The sequence below is a fragment of the Acipenser ruthenus genome, chromosome 31, assembly GCF_902713425.1.
Source record: "Acipenser ruthenus chromosome 31, fAciRut3.2 maternal haplotype, whole genome shotgun sequence".
Lineage (NCBI taxonomy): Eukaryota > Metazoa > Chordata > Actinopteri > Acipenseriformes > Acipenseridae > Acipenser > Acipenser ruthenus.
The window spans coordinates 12,710,622-12,736,176 of record NC_081219.1 but is presented as its reverse complement, the minus strand read 5'-3'; the positions used below and the strand labels follow the sequence as shown (position 1 = coordinate 12,736,176).

Below are 25,555 nucleotides of genomic sequence, written 5' to 3'. Positions count from 1 at the left end.
CAGCAATCAGCCTGACCTACATCTCACTGTAATTATATTGTTCATGGAGCTGTTTTTGTTTTCAGTGCAGAAAGGCCTGCTGTACTGTACCACACAATGAAGCTCGCCTTTAGAAATCCTTCCCAGGCTGTTCTTGCAGGCTAACGAACTAAATGTTGCTTTCCATTCAATGTTGCTTTCCATTGCAGGTCAATGTTTTCTCTGCTGGTCCGGGATCTGAAACCAGGTCCCAACGAGAAATGAAGGAACTGTGAGTCTGCTGTGTGCAACAAGGCTGGTTAGATTTGACATTTCAGTCAAGGGGATAACGTTCGCTCAATGCAAAACACAACGTGGAGCTGTCATTGATTAAGCTGGGAAAGGTGTGTAATTGATCAAGGATTACAATTGCAGCTACAATTACGCAGGTGTGCCAAGGTTCAACCACACCTCCAATTACACTGCATTGCAATTAATTGTAAATGACACGATTACTGAGCCAGGTCTGGTGTGAGCCCATGTATATTTGGAACCCTGAGGTGGGTGTTGAACAGATGACAAGCAGTGATTGGCTGGCACCTCAGCTCTGACTCACCTACCTGCCTTCCCCAGCATTCCGTCCACGCATCACAAAAGAATTCCCTCTAATTGGGCAGAATTTCCCAGCCGTGCAGGAGCCCTGGAGCAGCCGAGCACTTTCCTCAATAGAACCCGGAAACCAGAGCGTTACCGAGTTCTGTGGGTAGCTTATTCCAGTCCGAGGGGGCAGCAAAAGCAAAAGCCTGCCTTCCAACAGAACTTCTCACTGTTGGTATGTTCAAATATTCAGGATCACCGACATCTCTTAAGAAATCAATGCAATTAAACTATTTCGACAGTTTATTATTTACAGCATTCAGTAAAACTGCAAATGATATAGTTATTACTGAATGTGTCTGGAGTGGTGACCTTACTATGTAAAAGTATTTAGAGTGAAATACTGAAGAGGGAGGAAATATTGTAGCCAGTGAAGGTGGAGGAATTTCCATTCTGTTACAGCATATATTCAAAGCATGCCCATCTCTGATGCTATTTCTATGACCAGCTGCGCAGCCCAGCTCTTGACAACTGCTGCTCCCGACAACTGGACAGGGCTTTGCGGTTCAGTCGGCCTGGAGGTCATTAAACTCGCTACCTGGCACTGTACTGACTGATCAATACATACTGTATCAGAGAGGCTGGCTACATGTGTCCTGTCCATGTGATTTCTCTCTCAGTGAAAGGGGAGGCTGCCAGGATCTTGCAAAGCAGCCACATGGTTTGCGAGCCCTGGAAACCAGAATAAAAGGGGTCCCTTTGTGTGTCCGAGTCCAGCTGACACTCTCAAACAAACAATCTGAAAAGGGGTCGAAACAGGGTTTCAAATTCACAGACAGGTTGGTCGTCCAAACAGTCAGTTTGCTCCTCGTGATACTTGAGTCGCTCTCCAGTGTAATTTAAGAAGAAGAAACCGTTTGAACAAGCGCTCGATTCCTTCTGCACCTTGAGGGGTTCGACCAGCATTTTCAGCTCTGATCTCATCCCGTGCATCAGAGCTCAAGTGCTTACGTTACGTCATTTTAAAACAATGAGATCTGGCTAAGAGGCTGTATGATGGTGGTCCCTTGGTATTTAGAGCACTCTGAACAATCTGGCATGCTTGCTTGCACACCACCAGGCCCAGCCCAGGTGCAGGAAAAGGCTAGCATTGAATGCTTAGCGGTTAACCCGAGTTCACGTGATGGCTTAAAACAGACTGTTTGAAAGATCCTGAGTGTGGCTGTTGTTCGAGTCAGCATTCATATCATGGCAATCTGATTACATAAACAGAGCTACACAGTATAGGAGGATAAAAGTGAAGTGATAAAGAAAACAGAGCTGGCGTGCCGATAAGAAGCGTTATCAGCAAAGAGCAAACAGCGGAAACACCTGCCATAAAGAGTCACTGTAAACGCAACGAGTTTGCAAGTCCTTTACACGGCTCTTCAGAGATACAATCACGGAATGGCTTACCACTTCTGCAACTGTGAGAGGTAATGGTTATTTCTGGCAGTGGCATTCAGATTGAGCGAGACCAGGGAAACGTGCGAGCGTTTCCTTCAGTCACCTCAAAAAGGACAGTTCCACCCGTAATGTGACGTCTTTAACCTCTGCCTTGGTGAGATACAGGAGGGAAACCACCCCTTGTGAAAAGGTTACTGTGGTGGTGCCATGGTTACAGCACAAGCAGTGGATAAATCCCTGTTAAAATTTGAAGCTACCGGAACGCACTAAAATATAGATTGTCCTAAACAATAATAATTATACAAATTCACATTTTATTTGTATACTTCTGCAGTAGTGACACATATAACAGGTAGTGCATTTATCTCATTAAAACACAGGAGCCTATGCCTCACCATGTGTAAAATTGCTGCATCCCTTTCACACTAACGCATTCAGATTTGACAGTGCTGCAGTTTATATCATCTGACGCTACAACAGGTTGTCTTTCAGCACGCAGAGGGCCTGGGGTAGCAAGAGTGAAGTTCTGTTACCTGTTTACTCATTGCTAATTACAAGGAGTCCAGGCCCCCATGCTGGGTCGCAGTGATGTCACGTCTACATAACAAACAGAGCCTCATCCTGAAGTGTGAAAGTGAGGCTTGTGATTTACACACAGTCCCTTTCTCTAGACAGCAGCTTTCCAAACGGCACGTGCTTGTTGCTGCATTGTGTCACATGAGGGGTCTGGAAGTCCGATACCAAACTGGTTACAGATATTTCATTGCTCTTCTTTCTTTTTTATTCGGAATAATAATAATAAACATATTTCGCTAGATCTAATGCATTCGATCGCTTTTTTCAATGGATTGGGAGGCTGAACCCCAGTTCAAACTCTTCTTGATCCAGCACGCTGGCGTCACATGCTGTTTGCTTGTTTTGCTTTGTTTTAACAACACCGCAGTTTCACCAAGCTGTTCCAGAATCAACAGCCGGATTCCACAGACCGTGGAGGAAACACGGAATAGATGCTGCTCCTGCACCAGCTCGCTGCACAATTAACAGCGCAGAGCTCTGTGCCTTTTTTCAGTGATGTGCTTCCTTTGCAAGCAAATGCTCTGCCATCAAACTAAATTACAGTGCAGCGTCGCTCACCTTGAAAGATACAAGAGAAATTGGACGCCGCCCCTTTAAGGTCAGGCCTGTGTCTGGCAGGGAGCACACTCCAGCTCTGTGGAGTTACTTACTGAAATTGCTCCAGTTTCCCAAGAGACGCTCCAAGAGGTTTCATGATCTCCAGTAATCTGTCAAAGTGCTGGCTGCTCCATTAGGCTGCCCAAGTAGAGGCAGCAGCAGCAGTGACTCCTCTCCACTCACAGAGCCAGGCTCTGCAGACAGCACAGCCCCTCCAGCCCCCCTGGGAGACCAGCACTGAGGGGAGACTGACACTGCATTACACACACTCACAGAGCCACGCTCCACAGAGAGCACACCCCTCCAGCCCCCCTGGGAGACCAGCACTGAGGGGAGACTGACACTGCATTACACACACTCACAGAGCCAGGCTCTGCAGAGAGCACAGCCCCTCCAGCCCCCCTGGGAGACCAGCACTGAGGGGAGACTGACACTGCATTACACACACTCACAGAGCCAGGCTCCACAGAGAGCACAGCCCCCCAACAGCTAGATCTGGGAAGCTGGGAGGAAGAGAGGCAAAGGGTTGGGTGCGCATCAGTTCCTTCTCATGAATCAATATCGTACACACTCACAGACTGCCTCTCCATTTCACTGTAGGGTAAATGCTGCTTTGAGGATAATAGATGCGAGTGATCAGCTCAGCAAGGCTGAGGCCATTAGGGTATTGATCACCAATCTAGATTAGCTGTGTATCAATGATATATATTTTTGTAACAGTTTCTGCATATTTTGATGAGATCACGTGACCCTCTATAGACTCCAATATGCTTACAATAACCAGCTCCATTATCAGTAAATGCAAATAGAAAACAGACGCCTATAGCAGTAATAGGGCAGATAACAGTTCAGAGGGCCTGGGGGAAATAAGTCATTTCAGGAGATGAACTGCCCTGTGGAACAGTCCTGCAGGATCTCCTGCTTACAGTCGTGAGCTGAAACTGCCCTGAGGAATCTGCCTGCCTGCTGTTTCTCCGATCATTCCTCAAATACACGCCATTCTCCTAGCATTCCAAAACGATAACCACCCCTTGCACGCTGCACCCCTCTAATGAGCTCTATGAGGCAGAGCAAAAAAAAGAATGCACGCTGAAAACACAGACCTGCCCAGCTAAAAAAACACACACACACACATTTGAATTTCACTGAGCATTCCAGGCATTCCCGCATGTGAAACCCATCTTACTCTCCGTCTCTCTTGAATTCCTGCAGCCATAACTCAGCGGACACAGAGCCCAGATGATCGGAACTGCAATAAAAAGAGCTGGCCAGATGAAAACAAGCTCTAAAAATAGCGCCATCGAGCCGAATCAATTCAATTTGGGAGTTAGAGGGGGGCGCAACAATAGAGCCTCTGTCTGATGAGTTAGCTTGGTTTCTAATTACAGGGCTTTGTGGGAATTTTGCTCGGCACCTGATTATTTTGCTAAAGGAAAAACAACAACAATATGAGTTTTGTAACTGGTGCGATTGTGAAACAAAATTTGGGAGGGGTGGGGGGTGCTGGGGGGGAATCAGGCATGGGTTCAAGAGATTTGTACAATAGGGACCAGCTAGCTAGTGAAGCTGATCGGAAACTGATGCAAGGGGCAGCATTCTGACCCATGACATCATCCAGACACATTACTGCAACCCCCTCCCAGCCTTGTTACCATCTCACTGTCTCTGCCTGATTCAATTGCATCTTCAATACCGGCAGCTAATCAAATCTATTAGTGCCGGCCTGTGTCTGTGCGCTGTCGCTGCCTTGGTGTGCTAATGCCTTTCACTCCCCCCACCCTGCTACGTGATATCTCATCCAGAAGGGACAACACATGTTCTGCTGAGCGGATAGGCTGCGTTTCAGTACTGTGTGATCAAACAGACTGAAATCCAAGCTGCCATCAATGCATCAATATAACAGTCTTGATAGTTCATTTTCTCTTTAAGGCAGGGTAAAACTAAATTGCAGATCATCTCTAACCCAAATTCCCCTATAGCCTTGAACTGGAGAGCGGGTTTAATTCAGGGCAGATGGGGCACAGCGCTGATGCAGCACAGAGCCATTGGAAAGTGTGGGATGCAGGTCAGACATTCTATTAGTTGCGGAATCTTTAGAATGCGCATGGGAGTCTGGAACATTCGGAAGCAGAACGTTATTAAGCATACTGTTCTAGAAGCCGTGTTGCAGTTCAGTGAGTTTGCACACAGAGCGTGGAAGGTATGCTTGCACCGGGGAAAGCATTAGGGGCAGACAGAAGGGAGATTAGCCATAATACACAGATACCATCATAGGAGAGATTGAAGGCGGGTGTGGAGGACAGGGCAGTATCTGAGAAGGGATGAGAGTCCTTACTGCTGCACAGAATACACTGCAGCTAGGCTAAAAGGCACTAGACCGACTCAAACAACATGCAAAGACTGCAACAAACAAATCCCACGAATAATGCTAAGCCAGCATTGGGAGACACACATCTCTTATGCAAACTATATATTTCAATTCAAGGCTAAAATCCTGTTTGGCAATAGAATTCTAAAGTAATATTTGGTCAGAACAAAACGGCACATTCTAATGCGGGGGGTGGGGGATGCTGCCATTGCAATGATAATACACCAGGCAGGAGAGAATACCTGTCCGACAGTAACATGCATGTAATATTATGCAGTGCTTAGAAGACTCAGCCCTTACTGCATATATCCAGAGCAGTGTGCATTGTAATGCAACAGGCAGAGAGTGTCTAGTTACAAGACTCCCACTGCAGGCACTAAGACCGAGTGTATAGGTTAGGGTACCAGCTTCAGCTTAATGGACAAGGTGCAGCCCACAAGGCATGAGAAAACGCATGTTATCACTGAACAAACAATAACTGAGCAAAATATGTGTGGATTGCTTTCTATTGACACAAGAGACAGCACAAAGATAAAGACAGCTGACCTACAGCTAACCTTTTAACACAGGGTCTTCACCAGTACTTTTGGAACCTCGTCAATATGGAAGGGGGGGTTTCCCTCTATGCAAGGAAACCCCCATGTGTCATTTCATACACAGACACAGCGCTCTGAATGTAGCCATGCATGGATTCAATGTCTTCACGCGTGATCAAACGTTATTTTTTCAGACAGATGCAAATCTTAGAGTCCCGTGCTGTTCTGTAAAGCCTGCTGCACTGTATAGAGATTCCACGCACATCTTAAATTATAAAAGTCCGGATTGCGACTCTGTCTGGTAGTTTATAACAGGATTTAGGGTCTGACTGTACAGTATGAAATGCCTTTGTCAACTTCACAAACAAATACGAGTTCATAATTGTATTCTGAACTATACCTCGGTTTTAACAAACAGTGGAACTCAATTTAACACACTCAGCCCTAGCACCGTGTTTTTGTTCTCTGAGTCACGTTTATAAAGGGAAAATAAAAATAAATAGATAAATAATTCTGGTGATCTTACCTCAAGCTGCGGAAGATCTGGGTCCAACTGCGTAAAACTATGCAGGACTACGGGGCTCGAGTCCCCGGCCACCTCCAACTTCACACCGTCCCAAATGCTCCGGATTTTCCAGGAGTTCGCGTCAAACATCATATCGGGGCTCCCCGATTTGACATTTTGCAACCCGGACTGCATTAGGTAAACCATTAGTTGCGGCGTTCTCGTAATGTTTTACTCCATCGCAGAAAAACGCCCTGGATCGTACGCTGAGTGGTATATTGATATATGTATATAATCCAGCCCCTAGAAGCGCAGTATTGTCAGCACACTGAAGCGATGGAGGCTGTCTGTAACAAACACTCCCCGCTTGTTGCTTCTGTCTCTGCCTTGTGGTGATTCAGTAAAGAGACTAAACCTTGCACGCTCCGCCCCCAGAGACACCCTGTCGCCTATCCCCGCCTTCCTTTAGGAAACATGACGTCATTTCTAGGCTGGATCGGGCAAACTAATCCAAACTACATACAGTTTTCACAAACCACGGACTGGATTTCTTTCTCAAGGAATGCATGCAATGCCATCGCTGATGAAGCAACACTGCGTGAAAAATTAAATGACTGAGTCAGTTATGCGTTTACAATTAAGCAATATATACAGTAATCACGCACTTATATAGAAACAAAGCTCTTGGCTTTCTAAAAAAAAAAAGCACGTCAGTATTTTGGAGATATTATATTAGCCCAATAATAAATAATAGTACACATTGTGTATTGTTGACTTTACTGCAGTGGATGCAGTATATTTGTGTGGGATGTGGGTGAAAGAACTCGAGAGAAATTCTACACACAATCTCTTCATAATAAAACACAATAGCCCTGCGTGTGGTGACCGAGCACGTCACCTGATTCGTGGGTGCTGCACCATCATCCCAGGCTGGAAGCGATGATACTCACAATTCGTCTCTGTTTACAGATGCAAACTGGAGTGACGTAGTGCTGTGGACTCACGTACAGGGAGTAAATAATAATAATAATAATAATAATAATAATAATAATAATAATAATAATAATAATAACAAATCTGTATTAACCAGCAAGGGTTTCCCCAACCGCGTATTAAGATTACTAAATTATATATATATATATATATATATATATATATATATATATATATATATATATATATATTTGAATGATAGAGTTTGTGTAAGGTCTCGGTAGTGTACAAAATACGCAAGTGCTTAGATAACGGGTCAAAGCTCTGACCGAAAGCCACGAAAAATTAATTTAGAATCTAGAATATAATCTAAACTATTTTGGCTGATTATGATGATGATGATGATGATGATGACGATAGATTATAGGGGACAAATCAATCTCGTGAGCAGAGACGTGAATTCTCCTTAACTATTAATGAGTCATTAAGCAAAGGCTTTTATCCAAAGCGATTTACTGAGACTAGGGGGTAAACTATGCATCACAGCTGCTGCTGCAGAGTCACTTACAGTAGGACCTCGGTTTTACCTCTCATCCGACCCGATTTCACACACACCGCCAGGTGTGTATAAACAAAACGATGCAAGAACGAATTCAGAAGCAATACTGCAAGAGACACAGCCTCGTTGTCAAACTAGTTCTGGGTGCGATTGGGTGCTATACAAATATGTTGTTTTGGAAAACAATGCCAAAGAATTATTATTTTGTCCACTTTGCAGAATTACACACATTCTCTCTCTCTCTCTCTCTCTCTCTCTCTCTCTCTCTCTCTCTCTCTCTCTCTCTCTCTCCTTTGAATGCAAAAAAAAATATACTACTACTACTGTTAAAAAGAACTCCCATGTATTTCATACCAGGGTCATTCTCTAACTACTTCCCGTAAGTGTAGGCGCACACACACACACACACACGATTATATCGAGGTCAGGCGGTGTCTTGAAGCAGATCCTACTCGTCTGTCATCAATTTCAGCGCGCAGGATCTGAGGGGTGCACAGAGAGTTCACTGGCTGTGTACTGCAGTGGAAAACACACGGACACGGTGCCTGCATCGAATCAGAGTCCACACCTTATGCAAGGCGCTGCGTATCTACACTACATTGTTCCCTGCTTCAAGATCCTGCAGAGAGGCGACAGTTGGTAATTTCGTTTTTCATACAGGGAAAGTAAGAAACCACTTCACAGACAATCAATTTTAAGTGCAAGTCTGAGTTTTTTTTAGAACTGGGTTTCATTCTTCTAACGCGTTCCATTTTAATAAGAAATCACTTCATAAACGGGAAGCTTCCCAAGCCCGAGTTGTTTAGAAGTTATTTTCGATCATTTCCTTTCCATTTGGAAACAGAGCAAGCTGTGCACATTTTACTTTGGATGAAAAAACAAGTCAAATAAGTGCTTCTGTGTTGTTACTGTATCTGCTGTTTAACTTTCACTCGCTGTTCCAGTGGGGTTTTTTTTTGGTACTGTTTTGTTCTCGTTTTCCATCCCATGTTTTTTTCCCTTAACCCGCAGCAGTTAAAACGGGAAGTATCGCGCTGTGCAGGAATGCATTCCCAATCCAAGACTGTAGCGAGGGGGGAGAACTGGGGCTCTGCCACTGTGCCTCACCTGGAACAATTTAAAAACAACAGCCATCGAGTGTGCTTTCAAACTCATAAAAGCATGTTTGGACAGCTGCAGCAGAGAGAGAGAGAGAGAGAGAGAGAGAGAGAGAGAGAGAGAGAGAGAGAGAGAGAGAGAGAGAATAAAAATCTATTGTATTTACTTCTAATTGTCATTAGTGCTTCAGAATGCACATATATATATATATATATATATATATATATATATATATAATTCTAAAACACCTAATAACGTAAGAACTGTAGACTACACTGAGTTATTTATTTCTGGTCTGGTACACTGTACAACGTAAATAAAAAACGAGTTTTTCCTTTAAAAAAATGTGTGCTAACAACGATTTTAGAATAGGTTTACTATATTTACTGTATATTATTGGTAACAAAAAGAAAACAGACGCTGAAAATAATGAGAAAATAAAACCATCGGCAACCACGGGGTCCGTTCAAAACGCAGAACACCTGACTCTCCAATACCTGACGGCTGTTATTATGAACCCGACACGTCACAGCAATACACCATTAAATACAGAACTCCTGGATCTCAAGCAGTCACGTGACTGCGTATTTAAGATACTTTTACAAAAACTCAGCTTGATCATTTCAGTCATGCGTTCTGCCGTTGAGATGTCAGGCTGATGAGACAGGTGCTGCCTCCTTGAGTCACAAACAAAACTCAGCTGTCAATAATTAGGCTCAGAGCTAGAATTATGCTATGCTAGAATTTATTTAATAAGCCTTTTTTTTTGTGATTGAATCATTTTAATTTTTGTTTTATGTATTATTATTTTAGGTTTCTGGCTGGCTATAGCACCCTGGAAAGAAGTTTTGTCTCTCAGTTTTCGTAACATTACCGCGGTATTGTCTCCTCTAAATAAGATAACGATCAAACAGAAGTTCATTAAAGGCTTTGCTTTGGGAAATTACAGAAGGAAGCACTTGTTTTTGCAGTGCTGCAGTTCATTCCTCTCAGCCTGAATTAGAAAGTTCTGGGGTTTTCCACACCTCAGCCAGAAACTCCCTGTTTAGCAGATTCTCTGTCTGCCCACAGAGCAGCGAGCTCAATGCAGGAGCAGATTCATACCCTCCTTGTATTCAGCGCTCATCAGAGGTCAGTGCAGCAGATCAGCCGGCTGTGTGAGTCAGAGAACAAGACTGGCCCCTTCCATCAGGACACTGCATCGCCATGGCGTTAGTCACAGTGACCAGTTCACCCCTTCAACAATCACAGATCAAATCTAAAAGTTCAGTGGTTAAATTGAGGAGGGACCAAGGCACCCCCATTTGTATGGAGTCCCTGAATTGTTAAGAGCGAGAGTGTAAGGTTCTACAGTCCAGGATCCCTTCCTTCAGTTCGTGTGCAAGCTGAGAGCCCACATGTTGGGATGCCCACGTTTCCATGACAACACATGAAGGCATGGCTGGTAGTCACTGTACACAGTCAGGCTCAGTGTGTGTCCTTGAAAGCTAACAGGGAGAACATATTATTATTCAGGCTGTCTCCGAGCTGTTTCCTCCTGTTTACAGAAGATCTCCCGGCACAAAGTCAAAACAAGGGAGTCTTTTCTGCCATAATAATAATAATTCTACAATAATACTAATAACAATAGAAACATAAACTGCGAGACTAACTATGAAATGCTGATGTTCCCTCTGCTTCCCTGCCCTTCAAATCCAGGTTCAGAGGAACAGAATACATTAACCAGCTCCAATAAACCCAATCAGGGCTCTGGGCACCCCTAAGTGTCAATTTCAGAAACATGTGCGATATTAGACAATTCTCTGTGGGCTGTGGGCCGACCCCCTGAATGCTGCTTGATTTGAAAGAACGTGTCTTCACTTGATAAAAGGCCAGCCCTGTCGCCTGATGGAAATCCACGGACATACCAGCAAGGTGCTGTAAGGGTCATTATTACCTACATGCTTGCATGCCAGCTGGAAAGAGCATGTGTTGATATATACACATCCGCCAGTGAATGTCAGCTTGGAGACATGGCTCAATAGTTGTCACTTAAACAACGCTTGCTTCTGCATTCTCAATCCTGTGCGAGTCCACTGTTTGTTGCGTTGTTTTATTTGTACTGTCTTCTGATGTGCATACAGTAAACATCTGTTTTCACAGACCCCAATACCTAGCCATGCACTGCCTTACTTCACATTACAGGGTTAGTGCTAGACAGGGTCTGTGGAACTAGCTAACAGTGCAATCCTACAAAACCGTTGTCTGTGAACTCAAAAAATTGCAGATTTAAACTGGTTAGAAGAAAAAAAACGTACTTTAGGACTGGGGTTGAGAACATACAGTAACTACCACAGCCAGTCTACTTTTTCTGTAAATGCTCAGAGAGACCCCAGCAGCGCCCCCTATGGTAATATTTGGTCTTGCAGTCTTTAATGACTTGGCATGGACTCCAAGCGATATATTATTTCTATAAATGCCTAGCTCTTTAATGAAAGGATACTTCCATTTAATAAATAGATGGGTCCGTTGTATTATTTAGATCATTTAGAGAAAATATCTATTTAGAGATCCACACAAGTATAAATCTGAACAGATGAGGTGGCCGCTTAAATCCACGTCCGAAGTGGAGAGATCAATAAATAACACAGGGGCTGACACCCTGCTGGTATTTTATCAGGCTCTTGGGAGCTGACTTCATCAACACATACGCTGAAGCAATCCTGGGGAGCTGTTAACACGGTGCCATGCAATTGCCATAAAGCCGTTGATCACAATTGACCGTTTTTAACCTAAACAAAACAAAGGAAAGCAAACCACCCCCTGGAACACAATGACAGAGAATTCAAGCTGACAGGATTACAGAGCTCATCCCCTTTGTGTCCCGTTAGGCATTGAGAATGCAGTTCTACCCTCAAAGCATCAAGGCAGGTCTCTGGAAGCAACTGCAGGGGAGACAAGAAATCCCCTATCGCCATGGTAACTAGGGGGGGGTGGGGGGGGCGGAGGGGATTTCTTTTTTTTTACTGTATTCTGTATAATTGATTTTTGTTTTGTTTTCTTCTTTTTGACTTCACGTTATACACAACATCTCTGTATTCTTAGTGATGTCTGGTGTGTGACTCATGGTAATGCTGGCATGAAATTAAACAAGAAACGTGTGTGTGTGTGTGTGTGCGTGTGCGTATGCGTGTGCATGTGTGCGTGTGTGTGTTTTCTACAGAATTGTTTTTCCTACCAAAGTCATTGTATAGAACTAACTACTGTGGAAATCGGAAGGGTTCATAGAGCAGTGCTGGGTTTGATCTAAAGAATATTGCAGAGCATTAGCAAAAGAATGAACCCCAAGTGTTAGATTCACTGGAAGTCAGTCAGACTGCAGGTCGAGCAAACAATTAAACCAACAGGGAGAGACAACATAGCCATGCTAACGATTACCCTCTCCCTCTCCCTCACCCTCTCCCTCTCCCTCTCCCTCCCCCTCTCCCTCTCCCTCACCCTCTCCCTCCCTCTCCCTCTCCCTCTCCCTCTCCCTCCCCCTCCCCCTCTCCCTCTCCCTCCCCCTCACCCTCTCCCTCTCCCTCTCTCCCTCTCCCTCCCCCTCTCTCTCCCTCTCCCTCCCCCTCACCCTCTCCCTCACCCTCTCCCTCCCCCTCTCTCCCTCTCCCTCTCCCTCTCCCTCCCCCTCACCCTCTCCCTCTCCCTTAAACGCCAGCACCATAAACTGAGCACAACTTAGAAAAACCAGGATACAATCTTACTGCAATATGAATTGGTTGTCAATCCTATAGTAGTTGAACAGAGGATGAACAGAGGATTTCTAAAGAGAGTTTATTCTTATAACAATCCCCTTCCAGTCGGAGGTCCCGTTTTATTTGTACCTGGCAAACCTAGTGATGACAAACATGGTCCTGAAATACACTGATCTTTTAGGCAGTAACTCATCCTCTGTTTTGCTGGCTCCATGTGACAGTAACAACAGGGTGCCCAGAGGCTGTTCCAGGTAGTTGGCAGGGTTATGATTTTCCAGCAGACAAGCTCTCCACCACAACCAGTCATTAAAAACAGGGCTGATCCCAGTTGTGTCATTCAACACAGGCCAACAGATGCAACATTGTGCTGTGGATGAGTGTTTGTGCGTGTGTGAGTGTGTGAGTGGTGTGCGTGTGTGTGTGTGTGTGCGTGTGCGTGCAGAGCAGAGGAATCGGGATTAGGGTTCAAAATGTCTACGTTTTTATGATCAATTCTCTTCCCTTGATTAGATTTATTCTCACTTCCCCCTCTGATCGCTATATCGCTGAACATCTTGAATATTGTCCTATAGAAGGACTGTCGATCTCCTCCTTGCTGGTCCGCACCTATCAGACTCCCTCTCAAGTTCCACCCTGCTGCACTGAAACTGTCAGGCCACTGGGGGGCTAATACCTGGGGAGCAACATGAAGGAGCTGTTCTATCATAGCGCTGCACCTTACAATCCCAAAGGGAGGGGCAGGGCGCATTGACAATACTATTGAAGGTAATGACTTCAGCTTTATAAAGCCTAGTTAATCACAATGCAGATCAGCATGCAGAGGAGTTTTTGAGCTGGAATTTCCCATCTGATAGAGGGGGTTGCTTGGCATTCCCGACACAGAGCAAGCGAATTGTAGAGATGACTGGGTACTGAATCACGCCTACTCTATTTACAGCAATCATGGCTGTTTACAGTTAGGGAGGCATCAGCCAGGGTGTTCAGCTCCTTATCCTATTCCCCTCTTTGAGAAAGTAACAAGGGGGTTGGGTAGGGGCTCCCAGGGGGGTAGGGGGGTGGCATGCCTGCGCTCTCGCTATAATCCCCAGCTCCTCCTGGTTATTTTTGCAGTCAAGGGACAGACACAGCCGACAGGCTCAGAGGAGCTGCAGCAGCAGAGTGTGAGGGCACCAGTGAGTCACTATCCATGTGAAGGGCAATGCGTTATCTCCTGGGGCGACACAATATTCAACACACAATGTAGCAATGTACAGCATGTAATCAAGCTGAGAGTGTAAGTTCTGTTTTCCTGTAAGAGGGCTCAATGTCAGTATACTGTCGACAGTGACACACACAGTGCTTCACACTTCCAGTGTCCATTCACACCTCACCCACACACACACGCACGCACGCACAAGCACACGCACACAGTGACGGGTTGCACGGGGGCTCAAATTTAAATAAGAATGTGACACTGATACTTCTTGAAAGGTCAACTTCGGACCTTCAAGTATAGCTGTGGAGTTCTAGTGAAGATGTTTGGCTCTATCTAGGGTTACCATATGACTCCATGTGCACTGGGACAGTTTGGGACTGTTCAGGCAATGCATTCTGGTAAGTGTAGTCCTGCTGTGAAAGATACCTGAGACAGGTAAAACATACCAGAATGCATTGCGACGTGTGCTGAAAAGCCTGAACTGTCCCAGACTGTCCTAATGTACGTGGAGTCATATGATAAAACACACACTTTACTGTAACCTAGCTGTAGAATTGGCTGCAAAACTCATTGGGGTCTTGCCTGGTACAGCAATACAATAAAAAATAAATATGGCATTGGTGCACTAATCTATGAATTAAAATCCATGAAGTAAAAATGTAATAATGTAGCTTTTTCTCAATCGCTACGCCCCGAGATAACAGTTTGTCCGATTGTGATGAAACTTGCTAAGGACATTATTTAGTTCCACACAGCGTCAGAATCTGGGTGTACGTGTGTGTCAGATCGTTTTTCAAGCGTATACAGTGAAGGTAGGTCAAGCTGCCCTCACGTTTTCATGTCACTGCTACCCCTGAATCACCTCTTCTAAAAACACAGCTGTGTAGGGTACAATAACCATGGTCAGCATTTGTTAAAGCAATCTCTTGGACCACAGCCCTGAGTCATACACCCAAAACCTCTTCAGATGTGGCTGAACAAGGGATTTACACAGGGAAATTCAGAGAACGAGCATGACTATCAGAGAGGTCCTGTGGTGAGGTGGAGCTTCAGAGAGAGAGATTACACACCCTAAGGAAGGCAGCAGTCTAACATCTATACAGGCGTTACCAGAAAACACAACTGATCTGGACCTGACACAGTAAAGCACAGGTGCGGATATAACCAGTAGCTATGCATTCACGTTCATCATTTAAACTGTGTGCATTGAACGTTAAGATATTGTACAATCACTGAAATCGCTGACATTCTGCTTCGTGAACACTGGTCCATATGTTGAGCACCTGACCCAACTCTCAGCTGATACATAAGTGCAGCTGCTACTAATATAAATGAGATCATGACTTAAAATAGCCATTACACAGCTCCTTCGTGAAGCTAACTACACCTGCCCGCATGCTACTGCTCCTCTTACTAGTTTACACTGGCTTGCAGCAGATACCTGCAGAACAGCAAAAACTGCCTTGTCTGGATGTGATAAGCCAAGCATTACACATGCTTGGGGTTGCTGCTGGTGCCACTTAGAACCAGCCTGGGCTAATGTTAGTGTCCCTTACTGGTGATGTCCCTGGGAACGAATTCTGATGATTCCATGCTCCTCTAATTGTCTGTTTAGCACTGTACGATGTTTGACTCGTTGCCTGTGTACAGAAGCTAGAGCCATAGCAATGTCAATAGGGTGCGCGACCACGGGCGGCCAGGCGGGTTTCAAGATATTTAAAATGTTTTAGAGCGGTACGTGACCACGTGTGTTTTCTTTATCCCCTTCGGTCACGATTTTAACATTTTTTGACATTTTTAAAACCAGTTTGTGTGTATGGACTTCAAAAGTTGCCCTGCCAAAAACTTTGAAGAAAACAAATATGCATTATAAAATAGATACAGATAGGAAAAGTGACATTATGCACGCGGTGACTGAACGGGAACAGTATGTGTAAGATCTCAACTGATAACAGGTCAGAGCACTGTAAGGTGCATAATAATTGTACAGAGCGGGGCTGGAACAGACTGCTGTCCCCAGGAGATCGGGCTGAGGCTCCCACGCACGCTGTGAGAGCAGGTTTAGTATCTGTTGTTCCAGTCTGCAGTGCTATGATCACACTGGTACACGGGTTCCAGGAAAGCCACTGCAGTCAGTGCTGTGTCCGGGCTGGTTCACTTCCTAGACAACAACGGCGCCTGCACTGTGTAATGCTGTTTTTCGAAAAAAAAACTCCAGCTCCACAGACCTTACACAGTGTTGCCCTACCTGGACCTGGGTGTCAGTTGCCATTAGTCCATACTGACCTCCAATCTCTTTGCTCTAACCACTAAGCTACAAAACCTCTTAGGCCACGCTGATTCCCACTCTGAGCTCCAATCAGCAGGCCACACTGTCTCCCAGTCCCTCAGCTCAAACACTATACCACACTGTCTCCCAGTCCCTCAGCTCAAACACTATACCACACTGTCTCCCAGTCCCTCAGCTCTAACACTATACCACACTGTCTCCTAGTCCCTCAGCTCTAACCACTATACCACACTGTCTCCCAGTCCGTCAGCTCTAACCACTATACCACACTGTCTCCCAGTCTCTCAGCTCTAACCACTATACCACACTGTCTCCCAGTCCCTCAGCTCTAACCACTATACCACACTGTCTCCCAGTCCCTCAGCTCTAACCACTATACCACACTGTCTCCCAGTCCGTCAGCTCTAACCTCTATACCACACTGTCTGCCAGTCCGTCAGCTCTAACCTCTATACCACACTGTCTCCCAGTCCCTCAGCTCTAACCTCTATACCACACTGTCTCCCAGTCCCTCAGCTCTAACCACTATACCACACTGTCTGCCAGTCCGTCAGCTCTAACCTCTATACCACACTGTCTCCCAGTCCCTCAGCTCTAACCTCTATACCACACTGTCTGCCAGTCCCTCAGCTCTAACACTATACCACACTGTCTCCCAGTCCCTCAGCTCAAACACTATACCACACTGTCTCCCAGTCCCTCAGCTCTAACCACTATACCACACTGTCTCCCAGTCCCTCAGCTCTAACCACTATACCACACTGTCTCCCAGTCCCTCAGCTCTAACCACTGTACCACACTGTCTGCCAGTCCCTCAGCTCTAACCACTATACCACACTGTCTCCCAGTCCCTCAGCTCTAACCACTGTACCACACTGTCTGCCAGTCCCTCAGCTCTAACCACTATACCATATAGATCGGCACAGTTTGCCATGCTCCAGACCTGGCACTTTAGCTTGGTCCATCATGGATTTTTTTTTTTTTTTTTTTTGAATCAATCAGTCTTTATTTTATATAACGCCTTTCATAGAGCACCACCATCACAAAGCGCTTTACAGGATGCAGTAACAACAAGAAAATCCATAATACTTTAAATCCAGAGAAATGCATAATACATGACATCTCTGAGATGTATCCTGCCTGCTTGCTGTGCTTTGCCATGCTTTCACTATGCTTCTCCTGTGCAGTGCTTGTACCCTGCTATACCGCAGTATGCTTTGAGAAGGAACAGCTCCATACCTCTCTGCCTGCTAATCAAATGGCCCACACTGACAGAGAAGCACCTGCCAACCGAACACCTGCTACTGCCAATCTCTTGCCCATTTGGATTGAAACCGCAAAAGGCAGGCAATTTCGCTTTTATAAATTGCAGCACGCGTGTCAGAGAGGCTGTTTAAACATAAGTACGTATGACATATCACTGTTTTTAATTTTCTGTCCACCCTGTTATTAATCCAAGGGCTCTGAATGGCAGTTCCTATCAGGGCTGCAGCACAGCGCAGTGCAAGTGCGGCTGTGAGTCTCTGCTGTTTGTGCCAGCATGTTTATAGTTACACTGCAGCTATTTTTCTTACTGTGTGTCACAATACACATGGACAGCAAAGCAAAAAGGGTTTTAATGTTTGTTTGTTTAACAAGTAAATGACAGGGGACCCTTGTGTAAGAAGCCACCTGTCACTAATACAGCCACACACACATTACAGATCAGTCCCAGGCTAATGGAATGAGCCTTCGTTACCTTTATCAATGAACCAAAACACAGTGAATAAAAAATAAGACCAACACACACACAAGCTGCACACTTACCAGGTCCTCCAGTATTGACACGGGGAAATCAAACATGCACATTTTCACTGGCTGTACCAGTGCTTTCTGTAGGCTGAACACGGACTTAGCCTCCATTCTCTGCGGTGAACGGACGACCAGAAATTCCCACTGCTTCGGCAAACGGCTACATGAGCTTTTAACAGCCTTTAGAATACCGAGAAATCTGATGCTGCGCGGGTAATCCCCCACTGTCCTCTCTCTCTCCCTCTCTCCCTCCCTCTCTCTCTCTCTCTCCCCCTCTCACAGCCTCTCTCTAACAGCACTATATCATAAGGGGCTTCCTGTCTGTCTGCTGCACAGCAGCTGCTTTCGTTGTCTTCTGCTTTTTCATCTGCAGACAGAGCCTTGTTTCTTGAGCGTGCCACTGCACGTTGCAAACCAGCGCTGGCACACAGACACGCACACGCACATACTCTAACAAACAGAGAGCAGCAGAGGCAGTGGCTCAATCTATAACAATAGCTTTGCACAATACTGAGTATTGGAAAGAGATGGTTATGAGGGGGTGGGTGGACGAATTGTGGCACTCACTATTTTTTTTTTTGTGGGTTACAGCTTTTGCATTGCTGCTCTGTTTTAAAAAGGACTGTCTGCTTAAGACAGGTGGCACTAAGGGGTTATATTTCAGTGATGGTGAAATTCTGCAGGGCTCATAATCCCTGCTATTGGGGTCAGAAAGCTTCTGAGCTCTGAGCCATCCCAGCTGTAGGAGGACTATCCCAACAGCCATGCCAGCCCTTGAATGCATTCAGATTTGCTTGCAAATAACTGCAACACCACTGTCATACTCAATTATAAACAAGGGTGTGACAACACAATATGTATCACGTCATGATACAGGTGACAATCTGTGCATGGCCTTGACTGGATACAGCAACGGACCTGTTAAACAGCAACATGTGAGATAGGGGGAGCATGCATGCACCACACCTATGAGTTACATTTATTCATCAGTCAAGAACCGTTCTGGTGGACAGCGAACAGCTGCAGTATTGGTTTGGACATGAATCACGCTGCACGCCTCTATTACGCTATATAAATGGAAATATCTCAATTCAGCGATACCTCCTGCTGGACACAGCCATCCTATGGATTAATAATCAACCATTGAATATCTTGATGTATATCATTGACATACTGTAGCTATCGTAATTAGCCCAAATACTAGAGTATACTAGAGTCCACTGATGAAAGTAAATGTAGAAAAGGTGGCCACAAGCTCACCTGAACGATGCAGCCATTTCACTGTGATTTATGCAGCACGGTAAACCGTGTGGACAGACAGCTCAGAAATGTTGAAACCAAGCTGCAATCTAGAAGCCGGGGATTGCCAAATGCTGCTGAAGAGACTGTACAGTTAACTACAACCAGAATGGCTTGAGGGCTCTGTGAAGTTTCCTGTTTCCACATCTGGTGTAACTTTAAACTTACCAGAGAGAGGCTAAAGAGAGAGGCCAAGAGGGAGAGGGGAGAGTGATGAGAACACAGAACGAGAGAGAGAGAGAGAAAGGAGTGAGATAGGGGAGCAGAAAAGGGAAGTGTGAGAAAAGGGAGAGTGAAGGTGGCGGGGTGAGAGAGAGAGCGAGGGACACAGAAAGACAGAAAGAAAAAAAGAGGATTGAAAGTGAGAAAATGAGACTGAGAGCAAAAGAGAGAATGTGGGAGCAGAAGAGAAAGGGGGATGAAAAGGGATAAAGAGGAGGACAGAGAGACGGAGAGTTTATGTGTGTGTGAGTGTGTGTGTGAGTGTGTGTGTGAGTGTGTGTTGGACCGTATATATACGTACATGTGCTGCACAAGCAAACACTTTCCCTGAGTCTCCCTGGTCTGCAGACAGTAATACTGGGATTATACAGGATTGGATTACAGTTCCTTCTCTATTTTGCTCCACATCCAGCTGACTCATTTCCAAGCTCTACTCTGCCAAAAACATGAGGGGAGATTTTCCTACTTGAAGGCCAAGTGCTGCTGCTGAGGGCCCACTTGAGAGGCAGTGCGAGTTACTGGAAACCTCTGAGCCTGCAACAGAGCAGAGCCAGCTCCACTGGGTTAGTTCTGCCTCTGAGACTGACGCTTCTTGAAGCCCACATACAGTCCAGTATGATACAGTTTACTCCCAGTACCGAGCGTCTGGTCATTCGCTAATATCGATGTCGAATTTCAAGAGCTAGACTGGAATGGATCAACTTTCCCTCTAGATAGGACTGACACAGGAAAATCTTATAAAAAAAACAATTCAGTTTCATCAAAATCAAACACGTGGGTTCCAAGATGTAGCCTTTAATAGCAAATCAGGTGTACTGTAGGTACCTTGAAATAGAGCACCCCCTACAGTACAGGCAATTAATACAGCAGGATGCTTATGTGCATAGTGCAGGGATGGAAATAAGGCTCCCATTGCATAGCAGTGTGATCCATTCCTGTTTTTACTGCAAGTTTAATAACACACACCCAAGCTTGTTAACCTATACACTGGGGCTAATCAAGCTTGTATAAACCTGGAATGGGTGAAACTGCAATGCAATAGGAGTCTTATTTCCATCCCTTTAATGTTACTCAAAACAAGAAGAGTGATTTGGAAAGCGGGTTCTTTCATCCCACATGAATACTACAGAGAGATGGTAATACAAATAAATATTCATTTTCACACTTTTTTTCTGGTGCATTCCATTATTTCCTCTTTAACTTTTCAAAGTAAAAAAGAGCAGATTTTTCGAAAAAATTTAACACACTAGGGAGAGTAAAAAAAAACAAGTCGAGAGAGAGAGAGAGAGAGAGTAAGAGAGAGAGAGAGAGAGACAGAACATAATGATCTAGGGCTGACTGTGCTGTGAATAGAGCTTTGGTTACCGTGGATACACAGAGGCCTTCATAACATGAAGGCCCCAGTGATAGCTGGCCTGACACTCTAGGATACAATTGGGTGAATATGAAAAACCATCACCCAGAGTAACAGGAAGCCTGACATTTACTAACGAGACGAGGGAGCTGAGATTTCTAACGGCAGAAGATGCAACAAAGTTTCGCATTTCGTGTGTGCATTAACCGCAGGAAAGCAGAGAGGCAGAGGAGACGCATGTCCCCATACCAGATACAATCAAACATGACCCTGGGGCTCTAACACACACGATTACTGCTCATCAAAAGGGTTTCAAATGCTGGCAAATACAGTCCTGTTTTAATAAGGCTGGCTTTCTGAACCAGATTATTTTATATAACTGACTGCTCAGGATCTTTCAGCCAATCAGAGCGCACGTTTCACCTTCTGTGTTCCACGGCCCATCATAGAGAAACACTATTCATGACGTCAACCATTACTGAATGATATATATATATTAATATATGTTTACACATAGGTCACACAGGTATACAGTAGAGTTCTCTTTCCTGTCCTCTCCAATGCTCCAGTTTCTTCTGCTCTCCAGAGGCCTTCAGCCTGGAATTGCATAGGAGAAGAGGTCTTCTATTCAAAGTGACCTGGCTGGTTGCCATGGTGCTGGCTATAAGAGTCTCGTTGCCCCCAGCACAGACCCACAACACCCCTCTCTCCCCTGAGCATTCCTCTAGCCAGACTCTGCTGGAGCTTAGCATAGCAAATTGCATTTTGATGTCTTATGTATCCTTTAATAGATCTGACTCTTTATCACAGAGTTTATGCAAGACAAATAGCTTGGTTTACTTTAACCCTTTTCATGCATGAAATATTGAAAATAGCTGAACATTGGAAGTGGGTTTGGACACATAATACATATATTTTGTATCTAAAATTGTGTTACATTTTTTTTCCATTGATTTATATGGGGGGGGGTGGCATCCTTACATGAGGCTATCATGCATTTGCATCTTCCATATGAGGTCGCCATGCATGGAAGGGTTACTGATGATCCATGAGTTATAAAATACATCAATAAACAAGAATTAGTCCCAGTGTATTGGCGATCACAAGCCCTGGTCTTGGTTCACAGGCCTGTCTCTCTCCGCTGTTTCTCTTGCAAAGTGTTTTTCTCTGCAGGAGAGAGCTGCTCCATGTCGGCACACTCAATTTGCAAGTCAAGCCTCCAATCTGCTTCATCAGTTCGGTGGTTCGCTTGGCAGCCTCCCTCCTCTGCGGAGTTGAGAGAGACCCAAGCTTGTCTTTAACCCTCGGCTTCCCGCTGTCCGTGAGCAACAGCAGTAACACATCCTGGCACTGTACCGGCTATCGGGTGTTGCTCATACTTGATGAACTATTGTTAGGGGTCAAAATCTTTAGCATTTAAAGTAAGCCAGGAAACTTTGTAGCTTTCTTTCCCCCATAGAGAAACTTTTGCACACACTGACAAAGCCTGGTTGAGCAGACAAGAGATCAACGCTGTTGTTTAGACTGGAAGGAAATAACTCACATGTCTTGCTAATTACAGGCCCCGTGAAGATTTCTATGTGTTGCAACAAGCCTCATGATAGAAATCAGTTTCAGATACTGCAGCTACTTTATTATTTAAGAGAGACAAATGCCCCATAGATCAGATCCAGTGTTTATGCTAATGCTTTTTAATGTAATTTCAAACAGACAGCGATTCAAACACAAGCACAATGGACAGATCTTTTGCTTTTCCATGTTCCTCATGGTAAGACTGCACCGCGGTTGTGCAGTGCCGTGATTAAACCAAGTCTTTACCATGCTGATCTGCTGAAACCACAAGCAGGCTGGTTTTGTACTGACCCGGACCAGAAGGCAGTATAGAGTCCAGACAGGAACGCTGCATAGAGCACAGTTATTTTAATGGGCAAATGCTTCTGACCACACAAACAACCCAATGTTGGACAGTGTTAGAACGGGCTAGGATAATATTAAAGGTGTTATTTCTCCTGTGGTTTTAAACAGTAGAACAAGACAGTGATACGCATCTCTTACTGAACACGTTGAAGTGGGGGAGCCCCGGTGTGTTGTGACCCCAGTGAATTGCATTTGCAAGGCTAGTCACGGACGCGGCTTTCGTGATCTTTGTGAAATTAGAGACAGCAACAGATAAGGGAGCAGAAGATTGAACGCTCTGCTCAATGCAATAATGCAATGCTGCACGTCAAACCCTGTAGAGATAACAAACGCTCAAACGGAACAGACAGGGATCAAGGGGAATGTGCAGCAAACTGTGCAAACAAGCTCTGAGCTGGCATTGCACTTCCAGACAGCAGGGTGTTGTAACTGGGTAGAAGATGCCTGGTAAAACCAGGGGAAATGCACGGCAGCAAATGTGAAATTGCCTTGCAAATTTACCACGGTCAGCTTCCTAAAAGGGCTGGTCAAAACAGGAAACAGGAGCCAGGATATTCTGTTTGTTGATCACAATCTCGCTCACATTGCAATATCAATGTGCAATAAATAAACTGCAGGAGACTCTCGTTAATCCAGACTGATTGATGGTGTGAGCCATGCTTTCATTACCAGATGCATGCTGGTCACAAACCTAATTAAATACTATAATTGTACTAGCCTACAGATGCCTTAACCAGACTGCACCCAGCTACCTCCAGACCCTCATCTCTCCCCACACCCCCACTCGACCTCTCCGCTCCGCCTGCACTAGAAGACTAGCTCTACCTCCGCTACGCTCCCCTGCCTCCAGAGCCCGCTCCTTCTCCACCCTTGCTCCGCAGTGGTGGAATGACCTTACTACAGATGTCAGGACTGCCCAGTCCCTGACCACATTCCGGCGCCTCCTCAAGACTCACCTCTTCAAAGAGCACCTGTAGAACTTCTCTGTTTGTATCTTGGGACACTATCACCCTTCATTTAAATGTGCTTTATTTTGCTCTTATCTGCTCCCTATTTTACTGCATTCAGAATACTGTAATCTGCCAAGTGTTTAACCTGTAGTACTTTGTATTTAATCACATCCTGATGTAACTATCACTATTTAATCATATCCTGATGTAACTATCACTATTATCTGCTGTATTATTGAATTGTGGTTTGTCACACTTGTACTTTGCTTGAACAAAAGTTATTGTATTTCTTGCTCTTATTGTATTACCTGTATTGTAACACTTGAAATGTATTTGCTTACGATTGTAAGTCGCCCTGGATAAGGGCGTCTGCTAAGAAATAAATAATAATAATAATAATTCTATCATGTATGGAAAACAAAATGACAGCAGTGTCTAGATGATTTTATTCCAAGGATTATTACTGATGAAATGTAAATATTAACAACGTCAAACAAAGACTAGACAAGGCATTTTTAGTATGGCACAGATTATGATTAATCGCTGATATGATCAGGGTCCCGGATTTGAGAGAATCTACTCTATGACGATTGTTTTCCTTTATTAAGAAACAAAATGATTTAATTAGAATGCTGGAGTAAGCAGAGAACCTCAAGTACGCAAGACTGCTTGTGGATACGCACAGGAAAAACTACAGCGCAGTCTTCTGTGACGCAAAATCCCGCTGTGCAGAATCCTCTCTGTAAACATCCTCTCCTGGGCCTACCCGTTTGTTTACCACCATCCATCCCCGTGCAGCCAGGTGGCGTTTCCATGGCACCACTGAGGACCACTTCCTGTCTCCAGGCAGGAAAGCAGGAAGTGCCCTTTCGCACTGTGAACGAACATCCATTTCCAGATCCAATAACTGTCTAGAAAGATCATAACTCCATTGTTACATAATCACTCTTTGCTTGAGATGGTCAGCTAGGTCTTCAAAAAAGGTTCCTTTGAGGGCGTTCAAAAGGAAAAAAACAGGAATTTCCGGACGTTTCCTGGATAAATCTCTCTGAACCAACAACGTCACTGGCAGGCCTGATAATAATATTATTATTATTACTATTATTCTCACTGCTATTGTTGTTACTGAAGATTTTTTTTTTGTCAAACAGAGACTGAACTCTGTGTTATCAAGTAAACTCCCCATTCCTTATCTGAGCTGATTAATGGGAGGGTTGACTATAAAAAGTGTTACATTTAACACAGAGCGGCGCAGGAATGTGTTTGATTAAAGACAATTGTTTCTGTTTTCAGGGATGCTGCTGTTTTTCTTTGACCAGACTCAGAATCTGGCACTAGCACTGAATGCAGAATAAGGCACATTTCTATAGATCTTTAGTCTATCTCATCCAGTCAAAATTCATACATTTTTATGACACACCCAAAGTTCTCAGAACAAATAAGTATTGTAACATAAGAGGCAGGATTCTACATACTAAATTAGAGGGTTGTTTAAGTCTTGGTAGGATTTCTATTTAAAACTTGTTTTCCCCTCAAAAGACAAGGATTTCCAAACAAACCACAAATGACAGGCTGAACAGAAGAGAACGAAACTGTAGAGCGGGTGAATTCATCAGCTGAAACATTTGTCTGC

The 25,555-nt window shown here is 44.6% G+C and overlaps 1 protein-coding gene across 6 annotated transcripts in view; it reads right to left on the bottom strand.

Moving 5' to 3' along the window:
* Positions 1 to 25,555, bottom strand: part of LOC117396931 (ral guanine nucleotide dissociation stimulator-like) — a 51,813-nt gene that overhangs the window by 15,371 nt on the left and 10,887 nt on the right. For 3 of the 6 annotated variants that reach the window (XR_009309590.1, XM_033995297.3, XM_033995300.3), the window contains exon 1: positions 6,605 to 7,066. The exons of 1 other annotated variant lie outside the window; for it this stretch is intronic. Coding sequence is in view for 4 of the 5 variants with exons in the window: in XM_033995297.3 (XP_033851188.3) it covers positions 6,605 to 6,790 (186 nt within the window). In the remaining variant the exon portion in view is untranslated. Of the gene's footprint in view, positions 1 to 6,604; positions 7,069 to 18,195; positions 18,435 to 25,555 lie in introns of those variants that run through there. 2 more of the 6 variants (XM_033995301.3, XM_033995298.3) reach the window with 2 other exon arrangements.